We start from the raw sequence: 12,197 nt of genomic DNA, 5'->3' as shown, positions 1-12,197 counted from the left end.
CATTTGTCCATCTTAGATTATTTTAAGCTGTGTGAATGGCTCAAATCATACCGAAGTTTGTAAATCTTGTTATTATAAGCAGATATTTTATTACATTAAACTTGACTTGACAAAGTATGACACATTGATAACATTCATCCATTCAACGAACCACAATGAAAACCTTCATTAACCACAACACTACTAATCTGCTATAACATTTTTAATAGTGCAAAGATCTGTGGTGTACTTTGTACCCTGATTAGAGAGGGGGATGCAGATGTGTGGATAGTAGACAATAACAAGCACCAGACAGACAGGACATGATCAGGGAGAAGGCCAACCAGTGGGTTCTAGTATCTGTTCCAATACTTTTGCTCACATGAAAAATGGGTGGGTTCAAACAAAGATGCTGTCTTCTAAGTTGTTTATCAGATCGAGACATATCCACCTGCAAGTAAAAGCTGAAATGTTGATCTTTGTCTCATATTCATCTTTTAATGTGAAAGCCAAATGTTTTCAGTCTACAGGAAAATCTAAAACAACCAGGCCTCACTGTTCCAAAATTTTTGGAGGAAGATTTCTTGTCATGTTTGTAGATGTGGACACCCAGGAGAGTACAAGCTCAGCCCTGGAGGAGGTGAAGCCCTTGGACTTACCATAGACATCAACACCCCAGAAGCCATGATGAAGACCTATTAGGTAAACACTGTTCAGACGCACTGGATCAGATAATGGAAAATTACCTCAATTGAATAGCCGGTCAATATCAAAAAATGGTTTAGAGTCCTAATTATTGTTATTTCTCTAACTTTAAAATTCACTAAATAAATAAATAGGCAATACACTGACTAGGCCCACACACTATAACATTTTTCATTTGAAATAACCCCAGCTGTTGAAAATAGGTGTTCCTTTTTACAATCATCAGTGACATCATTTCTGTTTAAAATACAGAATAGTATCAGTAGCACTATGAAGACAAGCCTGCAGACACTGGCACAACACTGCCACCTGGTGTGATCTTTTTACAGAATTTTTACTTTTGTATTTTGATGCACTCTCTTCCAAATTACTCTATGAGTAATTTATATTTAGAGATTTAGTTGTATTTAAGGAAGAGCATTTGGGCCCTTTTGATTGTAAGAGTGCATCTACACACCGATTAGCACCCCAGGCATTTGCATAAATATGGTTATACACTAATGTTGTGATGATGATGTTCCTGGCTGCCACGCCATGTCACATGCCAAAGTGTCCTTGGGCAAGATACTGAACTCAAGTTGCCCCTGGTGAGTCAGGTCAGCTGCATAACAGCTCTGCCATCGGTGTGTGAATGAGACGCAGTGTAAAGTGCTTTGAGTACCAAGTAGAAAGCGCTATATAAGTGCAGAACATTTACTAATGTTGCTTTTTACCTTTGTTGAAATGTTACAGGTGTAAACTTGCCAACATGAAATCACAAATAACAAAAACCCTCTAAGGAAATATAATTAACATTTGTCAGAATTAAATGACAACAATTCTCCATTGCCTTGAAAAGATATGTTTTGTGATTTGGGATTTTATATTTAAATAAAACTGATTAAAATAGATTTTCCCAGACTGGGTTTTGACCACCGGAGAGGTTGTTTTAAAGAACACAGAGGGATGGGGACAGAGGAGAGAAAGAACATTTCAGGTTTTGTGTGTGTGTGTGTGTGTGTGTGTTTATCTGTTGTCCTGGTTTCACTCACCTGCCAGACCATGGCAACATTATCTGGATCAATTCAATATCAAATATTTTCTCAACGTTGTAGCCCATCATCTACAGCTGTTCAGATTCTCACACTGCTATTAATGGATCATTTCAACCTGCCATCCAGACTGGATGAAATTGTTCGTGCTGGTCTAATGCAGCTGTATGAACAAGGAAAACAGCTTTTCTAATACACAAACATTTTTTTCCACGTAATGAAACATTTTAGCCTGGTGACAACAGAATGTATAGCGTCTGCTGATTATAGACCAGTTCGTAGTACAGGTGTCGCTGCAGGGCTACATGTTAGCTGGGGATAGTAGGAGGTAGCAGCTGTGCCAAAGGAAGAATCATTTGATAAAGATATATATATATATATATATATATATATATATATATATATATATATATATATATATATATATATATATATATATCGATATACATGCACCAAACACCTCTGCTGTGCGAAATAAGGAATGTTTGTCCACTAATAGAGACCTTGTGTTTTTGTTGAAAGCTTGAGAAAGAGCCACAGTGTGAAACTAATCTTTCCAAGTTGAACCTTGACAGCTATGATTTTGACAGCACATTTCTTTAAATCTGAAGGGCTCTTGTGCCCAGGCTTTCCGCTGTAGTTCAGTCAAGCAGGGTGGGGATCCACAGAGCAGCCGTCATCAATGTCTTCTCCATCCTCGGCTCCATTAAACACAACCGGGGGAAGGTGCCAGCTTTAAGAGCAGCACCGAGCTGACCCTGGCTGGGTCAGGACTGACATGAGAGGTCCTCATGTCAGTATTTCATTTTCTGTCTGACATGTTCACCTGTAGACCTGCTGTTAAATGAATGGTAACAGAAACTCCCATATCTTTCCCAAGTTCTTTACATAAAAGCAGGGAAAATTAATAGGGAGAAGGCAGAGGGAAGTTTTATACCTTGAACTGAATACCTGAACTCCCCAAAGTAGAACCATAGGAAGCAAGTTGAAAACGTGTGAAGTTGCCCTTTAGTTGAGAAGAATTATAATATGCCATTACTGTGGCTGACATGCTGGGAAACAGCTTCATTTGATCAGGCATATCAGAGATGTGAAATTATGATAAAGAGCAACACAGGCTAACGAAGACAGCAGCTGTGTCTAAAGTCACTCCCTGCTCCTTTTGGCTGTATCAATGCCAAAACTAGAGCGCGCACATACATGTGCTCAAACTGTCTTTATCCCTCTCAAATGTCCGTTTCGATTATTTATTATATATATATTGTTATTTATTATTATTAGTGGATTATTGAAATCTGTCTGTGTTTCAGTGTGACTTGGCAGTAGAGGAAAGTGTTTCTGGAATACTGTCTGTTCTCTCCAGTTTGATAGATAAAGACCATGGAGGATTCAAAGACCACCATGGAGACAACCTACCCTGGTAACTTGGAACACTGGGTGTAACACTACAGTCACATAGCTACTCTTTCAAGGATCTAATCAAAGCAATGTGTCCTGATTTGTTGCAGCCAGATATGCAAAAGATATTTTTTCAAAGCCTCCACTAAATCACTATGTTGCTGTTTGTCTAACACTCATGAAAAATGTTTATTCGAGAATTACAATGGGACACAGAATAGTTCATAGTTATCAAAAACACCCATGCTTCATCAAGGTATGCTGCAGGGATCTTGTCTTGGCCTTTTGTTGAGCTGTCTGTATTAGTTATCAGTTATTATCTACCTGTTTTTTATTGTGTGCAGATGGTTTAAGTTTAATAAATCAGCATAATAGTGAAAAGTCAACATGTAGAATTCTCAAATTAGAGTTCAAAGAAAATGAGTCAAACTTCAGATGTCATGACTTATTATGATTTTTATTTTGTCCTAACATGTCTTTTTTTTTCATTTTCTGGCAGACTTAGTCATTCCCTCTCTTTTACATAGTTTAGAGACAAAGAAGCAGAAGCATTAGTAAAAACTTTAAAAGTAACCAAACTGACTGCAGTCCAGGTCATTTGAAGTGTAGAGAGCAGCTAAATGATGTGATCAAGTACGTTACAATAATTCAACATGAACAAAACATGAAGTTACAGCGACCGTATAAATGTAAGTTCTGCTGTTACATGTTCTTCAGCAAATGCATCTCCAGAGATCATCTACGACAACCTGCTTTTACATTTCCATTTCTCCTCCATTTAAAGTTGAAGCTGAAGAGTGAACTACTGTGACTGTGACTAAACCAAATAAATGTAAGTTGTCCAGTGAGTCCTGTGCTATTTGTTGGTGTATTTCACTCTATTCTCCATTTTCAGTAAAGTAAAAGTAACACAGTGATCAGAGGTCCACTCGCTGACCTGCAGTAGTTTTCTTTACACAGGAGCTGAAAGCCCTAGTATTTGTGCTGGGGGACAATCATTCTGTGTCAGTCAGATAATTGGTCCCAGGACAAATCCAGGGTGTGAATGGAGCTACAGTAAGTTGAGATGAAGGGCAGTGGGAGTCTCAGGTGGAGGGGGGTGAATGGCACAGTGCTCATGCTTTATGGATTGGCCAGTTCATCTGATGTCACAGAGGAAGGCATCGTGTCCAAGGCTCCTATCTCTGTAACCACACACACACACACACACACACAAAATATGGAGGTCTTAGGGGTCAGACAACATCACTATGAACAGGTCTGGACAGCAGTGTCATTAAAATAGTAGTGTAACTACATTTCACAGGAAAATGCCCAAGCACACCTGAACATGTGAACAGGACCCCACCTCCTGAACCCCTACAGTGACTAACTGATAGTTTTACTGTCATCTACAGTCATGTTTGCATAGTGATTCAAACTGAAAAATACTACTGTGTAACAATTACATTTTGGCCATTTATTGCTAAGTGAATGTGTTTTGTTGAGACCAGGTTTAGGTTGTCAGCTCTCCTGTGAAAAATATTTCATTTTGTTGCCCACTGACATTTTGATGTCATTTCTTGTTAATCGGTAGCCTGCAAAACTATGATTTCAAACCCTGCATCAGATAAAAGGTTTGTCAGTTCAACACATGTCAATATACTTTAAGTTTTCACGTAATTCCATAACTCCCCAGTATCTACCAAATACAATGCATAATTTATTATTGTGAGAATGTTTTATGGAACTGTCCCTTTCCTATTATAATCAGGGTCTATGGATAACACTAATGAGGCAATATGTTTTACCCAAAGCTCCATCAACCACTGTTCACCAGATTTCAATGGTATTGGAGGAATATGTTTGTGGCTTCCTGACTCTTCCATAAAAAACAAATCTTCTTCATGGTGATCTGTCCTCACAAATTTACACATCTTGTTACAGTTATGTTAAAGTTACATTTTTAGTTAGGTGTAATTGTCAAATGAACTCCTAAATGACCCATCAGGTATAAATACAGCTGAAGATTACTGTCTCAGGAATTAGCTTTAGCATTTTTTAAGAAGAAAACTGGCTTAGATTTCACGGCATGAATTCAAAAGCTTCGAAAACTTCCCTCTACAGTCGAGAGGAATCTAGAGATCAAGTGCCTGCTTTAAAGAGTTTAAAGATAGAAAGTTAACAACTGATTAGTTAATACAGAAACTCTGAGTATACCTTTAAGTTTGAGGTACGACAGGAAGTCAATGACGGTGTGGATGATGTCTTCATCTGCTATTCTCAGGGATCCTGTGGAACAAAACGCCAAGGTGCAGCCTGTTATCGTGTCATCTAATGCTGGTGGTACACAGTAAGGTTTGATGACAGCAGACAGTGGTGGAAAGTACATTTACCCGAGTATTACACCCAATTTCACTGACAGCTTTACTTACTTTGTGGATTCACATTAATAACATCACATTTGGGAAAAGAAATTATTTTTGTATCTTGTAGTAAATTCACAAACTGCTCAGGAGTCCATATAGTAATTACGATAGCTCCTACATAAACACATTACATCACTAATTATGGTAGTAGAGAATTAGATGGTGTCTATGTTGATTCTTGGTGGTTGCCAAGTTGTACTTCAAATGAAAAACACTTGTTCAACCTTGTGTTTTTTTTATGTTTTTTAACACACAGAATACTATGTTGTTCACTTTTTATGATTTAAAACTCAATACAGTTCAGTAAAGTTTCAAATAAGCAGAATAGAACAGAAGAAGGAGGCACAGCTGGTGAGTAACTAAGTACTTTTACTCAAGTACTGTACTTAATTGCTCTAAATTTGGGTTGCATGCTTTATTGGAGTATTTTCATGTTATGCTTTAGTTTACTTTTACTTCACTATACTGATGACGTTAATATCTGCTTTTTTTTATAATTTTCAAATTTTAGACGTCAGACATATCTGATCTGGATTTTTATGTCACTAACAGATTAAATTCACTACTGCTTAAAATATCTTGTTTTGTTTTTTTTTTTTTGTTTTGGAGGACTTTAAGTACTTTAAGTACATGTACTTTTAGTATTGCGTTTGTGTACTTCTACAACCTCTGGATGGAGGAACACAGTTTTCTAATAAATGACTAACCAGTAGAGAGGGGAGCATTCTATCTGTGTGTGTGAGAGATAGACCTGTTCTGAAGTCTTCCTCCTGGCCCATGTCCCTCTTTCCAGCCAGACCCGGCTTGTCTCCTAGTGTTCTGTGTCCATCTATTCCATCTGGACAATGAGGAATGATCACAGTCGACACAGTTATACAAACAACAGATCCGTCTCTGAGTTCAGCAGCCTGAGTCCTCTGGTTGCAGCCCTAAGTTAAATTCGCTAATCTCATGATGTTAAGTTAAACTGTATTTCAGCTTGATAAAAGTATCACATTACTATGATTTTGGTGTTTTATCTCCAGCAAAATTTGCAGCTGCTCCAGATAAAAAGCTAAAGGACACTGTTGTACTACTAATTACTTTAGCATGGCATTTGGTTTGTAATTGTTTGGTTCAATCTCCAAACTCTTACGGACCACCTGCAGGGCTTGGCTCATGGAATTGCAGCAAAACAAAGATTTGACCAACAGAAGGGAAAAAACGTTTAAAATAAGATGGGCCGTAATATAAAGTCACAAGGAAATGCATCAAAATAATAATGAGGCTAAAAAAATAATAATGGACAAGCAAAGTCATGTGTTAGGCGTGATGCATCATCAGCTTTCAGTGTCTTCACAATCTGTGGAGTCTGCACATTCAGAGAGAGATGCGAGAGTCTTCAATGTCCACAGGTCATAGTGAGATGTCACTGACAGTCCTCACCCTAGGAGCTCACAAACTATTCTGTGTTAAAACATACTGTGTGTTTAATGACTAGTGGTCCGGTTTAGAGTAAATGCTCCAGAACCCACTAGTCGAAACAAGCATGTTTACCTCCAAAAGTGTAGCAATGATGCTATAAATAAGTTTTCATTTCTAAAGAACCGTCTAGAAAGAAATTTGCTTGCAGTCATCTCTGAGTTCTGCTGCCTGGCTACACTCAGTAGAGCTGTAGTGGGATGATTTGTCTTTACCTTTAAGTTGACACACTCCATGCACCACTTCACTGTATGAGTGGTCATAATGTGTGATAGACATTAAGTGCCTGGAACTGTTTGACACACCTGGGGGGGCGTCCTCATTTGCTAAGTAGTGATTGAATTGGTACCCTCTTCAGTCTGTGTGTGTGTAAACCTACATTAAAATACATGACATTGAAGTGACCCAGAGAAGCAGAACAGATGCATTTAATTGTTTTGCAAGTACAAAACTGCTTCTTTTGTCTCAATGGGCTCTTGTTGACTTTACATGTAACTTTATACTGTATATCCTGATTTCTGTCCAATAATAAAAACTGTTTGCAAACCTGGCTGCCAATTCTACAGCTTTCATAAACATGGCAAAATATAGCCAAATAACATACCTGCATTTTACACTCAGGATTTAACAGCTGCCATGCAGTTTACTAAAAGTAAACCTGTCCACAAATCCTTCTATGATATTCTTCTATAGTATCAATATAATCACTTTTAAGTAGCCTCTATATTTAACTTAATACTTTGGACTTTTTTGAAAACCTGAAAATTGGAAATTTCTGCAGAAGTCACTCTATTCTCTTGTTTTATGAGGCACATGTGACTGTGACAGCATCAAGTTCAACAGTGTTTAAAATACTTTGCTTTCTATCAGTATTTTAGTTGGATTAAAGCCAAGAGAAATCAGTTTCCTAGTGATATACTTAAGATAACTTCAATAAGCATACTTAAAATCAATTTTAGAGCATATACCCATACCGTTTTACTTGGGTATTGAGTTTGTCTGCCACATTTTGTATTCAGACACTCGTATGAGAGCAATGTGAATTACTTTGCTTAAAGCATAGAGAGAAAGGCAATGTTTGGATGCACATGCGCAGACAGCAGACATACTCATGAGTGACGGAAGCAAGGAAGAGGTGAGATGTTTGGACAGAGCAATTCCTGGCCTGACACCAAGGCCCTGCAGAGGCCGTATGTTTCTATCTTACATTGAGTGACCAGCTCGTCTCTGCCTCTGGCACTGGGAGAATCCTTTATCTGAATTAGGTGATCAATACGACCTGAAACACAGGATGAGGCAGGAGCAACCTTTACCTGGGCTTCACACACCCACACACACACACACACACACACATACACGCACGCACATACACACACTCACACACACACAAGGGACAATATTTCCAGGGTTCCTGTTTTGAACTGATTCAAACGCCAAAAAGTGGTAAGAACGTGTACATGTATCACAGATCTGTGTGCTATGGCAATTTTTTAATTACACTTAATGAGCCTACACGGTGGAGGCTGTGTACAGGAACAAAGAAACTGAGCTGCATAGATTCACAGAGGATGAGCTGAAACATCTCTTTTGTTACATGGGTATTCAAGCATTACAGTAATAGCCCAGCATGCCTTTCAAACATTGGTCCCAGCTCTTTGACTGATGAGAACATTATGTTCACAGTGAATGTAAAGTCATTATTTATGAATAAACTGATACTACCATGATTACTTATTATTATTGAGATGGAAAATACAATTATGTACTTCCTTGGCTGTCCCCAGCAACACCTGTAAAGCTTAACATATGTAATTCATATATTATATTTAATTATATTAATTAGTATTATTATATAAAATATAATTCATCTGTAAAAATGTAAACAGAGAGAGTGAATATTAAAGATATATTCATCAGCTAGACATAAACAGCTCTGTGTGGATAAGCACGCAACTCAGAGGCTATCACATTATTCAGTGGTCCAATATCTGTTCATAGGTCCCATCTCTATACTATAGTAGGTACAGAAGCTTGTTATCATAGGCTATTATGTGCTGTACCTTTGTTATTATGGTTACAATACTAAACAGAGATTTGTAGCATTTAGGCACAAGAACTACAAGGTCAGAGTTAGAGAAAAGCTGGTGGTTTGACTTCGAATAATGACACTGACTAAAGTTACAAAATTAACAAACAGTCATAAACACTTGTTCGACTAGTAGCTGTTCAAATTTAAAAAAAATACTAAAGCTGTCTGACCCAAATTCAGTAAAATATGAGCAGGAAAATGATGTGAAACAGCAGAGTGTCTCGGGAAATGTTACACAATGTTAAGTTTGTTACATGTTACATGTTTGTGTGTGTGTGTGTGTGTGTATGGGATCAGTACTTACGGGGACCTAACAAGTAGCCAGCACTGTTCAGAGTCCAGCCACGCTTCTCCTTCGCCTGCAGATCAGGACAAACATGGCTTCACTGTTCAGTTTCTAAAACGTCTTTTCCTTTATCATGTGTGATGTAAGTCTCTTCAGATATAAACTATGAAGAGACAGACTACATGTGAAGCTTATTGTAGACTTAGTAAAGTCCGTAAGTGAACATACTCTATTTCTATGTACTCTACCCACTGTCACTCTGCTACATACAGACATCCACCTGGACATGTACTGTATATACACTGGTTTACAAACCCAGCAGTCAAGTTAACCCAGCCCCCATTCTACCTACTGCACACGACTACTGTCACCATGAGTCAACTTCCAGATAACGTCACCTGAATGACTGAATCTTCAAAGACAAACCTGTTGTAAGTATTAGTGTGTCCGTCTTTCAGTATCTGCACTCTTTGAAAAAATAAAGCACATCACCTACTCATAGCCACAGTGCCACGGTAAGTGGAACACAGACCCCCACCAAGCCATATATCATGAGAAAAATATCTATCATAGCAAGCTGAATCGTTTCATTAGAGCTTCATTAGACACTTCTACCACCTTGAAATGAATTCAGTCAGTACAAACATGCAGAAACCAGTGGAAGAATACGGACATTATACATCTGTGTGGATTTATCATGCACATTTTACAACCTGCTATAGTAAGATATAACACAGTAGATATTGTGTATGTCTAATTGTTTTTCCCTTTTAATATGTGTTTATATTTCTTGTCAAATGAGTTTTTCTAAATAGCAAAAAAGATCCTATTTAATAATGTCATCTTTTATTTGTAGATTTCCACCTAATGTTGTGTTTATGTTTTATTACTGTTCATATCTGAAGGATTTGTTATCTGCCATGTTTAAATGATGTCAAGAAGAACAGCTAGAAGGCTGGATCAGTGTTGAGTTGTGCAGCTTACCGCGATCACCAACCCCACGGTCTCAGAGAGAGTTGCGCAAAAGATGAGCGACACGCAAAAAATCCCAAAGCACCTCTGCATCTAGAAACGAGAGAGAGGAGAGAGATAAAGAGGAATCGAAGCCAGCAGAAATGTATTTGGAAACAGTTAGTGCAGGAAGAAATGCCTGTCCTCAAAAGGTCTGTCTACAAGTTTATACCCGTCACCGACAGTAACTGGAGTTTTGTGCCACAGGCGGCGAATCCCAACAGTTGATGTTAAATTAAAGACAAACTCAGGGGACAAATGTCCCGTTCAGCCTGTTGATTATTTAAGAACAGCTATCGTATTATTGAATAATTATTAATAAGGTAATAACGTGTCACTGTCCTGCAGCACATTCAGGACCACCTCCTGCATCCTACGCACTCTCTGGTCAACATAAACTAACTTCTCCAGGGAATAAAACATAAGAAGTCATAAGAAATAAATAAGAAGAACCTTTGATGTGACTTTCCTGTCGTCGGTTCCTCTCTGGAGTCAGTGGCACAGGTTGCTCGGTGCGCGCAACGATCCGTGGTTCGGATGAAACGAGGACTTGATCCAGCTTTTATTGGCGCTCCAGCCTGATCCCGCTGCTGTGGGCTCGCGTCAGAAGCCCCCCCTCTCCCCCCGCAGACGGAATGGGCAGGTCACGAACTGAACGCATAATGAAATTCAGTAATTTCATACAACGCCATCATCTGATTTTTCTTTGTCGCCCTCGGAAACATGGAATCCAATTTGAAAAGGGGAAAAGACGTGTGCGCTGTTTTTCTCTGCTAATCTCATACCTGACTTTAACACGCTTACTCCAGGCACAGATGCTCAATAACAGCTGTTCTTGTATCACCGATTTTCTGCTTTATGCCTTTTATTGTTGTCTACAGTTCTTCCTCTTATATTCGGCCCCTGCCTTCAGTGGTGGAGCTGCAGGTTTGACTGAGCGTTTTCAAACATCCTGTCACATTTTGCAAAAGACGTTTAAACAGCTGTAGCAGATAGAAAGTAGCAGTAAAACCCCTGGGCCAATAAAACAGTACAGGTCACAGGCCTGAGACAAGCACACAGAGGTTCCACCTGTGATCCAGAGGACAGGAAATGCCAGGGGATGTTAGAGCTTCACAGAAAGTATTTGTATTTGTTCTGAGACAGTTTGTCAGCATACGCAGATTCACATACCCTCTTCTCCCTTTACATTTCTAAGAAAATACAGTATATCAACAATAAAACAGTGTTTTCACTCCCTGCTTCCCTCGACACTGGTAAATCTCCTGTATCAACTTCAACCAACTGAAATCACCCCGTGTTTTACATGTTATATTTTAATAAAAGTAAGTTTTATGTATAGAATAATATGTTTTCATTTTCATTCTGTTTTTAAAGCTGCCACAAGGTCAAACCTCAACAAAGGACATATACATTTAAAAAGACAGTTTTCATTACTGACTGTTGTACATTGTATTTGGCCATTTTGGAAAAACCCTTTTGTTTCAATAAGCAACAACAATAAAACCGACTGCCTAATATTGACTAGGTCCCCCTTTGCTGCCTAAACAGCTGTGAGGCATTAAGGCATGGATTCCAAAAGACCTCTGGACATGTCCTGTAGTATGTGGCACTGAGACCACATTTACCACTGCATCCTAGGAATGCCACACACCTGCAGTTTTAGAGATGCTCTGACCCAGTCATCATATCTGGGCCTTGTCAGAGTCACTCACATCCTTATATTTTCTCATTTTCCTGCTTCCAACACATCAATTTCAAGAACCAACTGTTCACTTGCTGTCTAATACTGTGTAGCGGGCCTTTGATAGGTCCGGTTATAACCAGAT

General features: G+C 38.6%; 1 protein-coding gene across 2 annotated transcripts; it reads right to left on the bottom strand.

The window, feature by feature from the left end:
* Positions 1–3,563: 3,563 nt before the first annotated feature.
* galn (galanin/GMAP prepropeptide) lies at positions 3,564–10,891 on the bottom strand. 2 transcript variants are annotated; one of them, XM_026366185.1, is made up of 7 exons: positions 10,822–10,891; positions 10,342–10,422; positions 9,376–9,430; positions 8,190–8,261; positions 6,273–6,359; positions 5,313–5,384; positions 3,564–4,297 (listed from the first exon to the last, which is right to left on the bottom strand). In XM_026366185.1, the coding sequence occupies exons 2-7, from the start codon at positions 10,420–10,422 to the stop codon at positions 4,236–4,238; spliced, it is 429 nt and encodes a 142-aa protein (XP_026221970.1). In that variant the 5' UTR covers positions 10,822–10,891; the 3' UTR covers positions 3,564–4,235. The 2 variants fall into 2 exon arrangements, with proteins under 2 accessions (XP_026221970.1, XP_026221971.1); XM_026366186.1 differs by lacking the exon at positions 8,190–8,261.
* Positions 10,892–12,197: the final 1,306 nt, after the last annotated feature.

Source organism: Anabas testudineus, chromosome 6 (genome assembly GCF_900324465.2).
Source record: "Anabas testudineus chromosome 6, fAnaTes1.2, whole genome shotgun sequence".
Lineage (NCBI taxonomy): Eukaryota > Metazoa > Chordata > Actinopteri > Anabantiformes > Anabantidae > Anabas > Anabas testudineus.
Note: the sequence above shows the minus strand (reverse complement) of the source record. Positions and strands in the feature narration are given on the sequence as shown.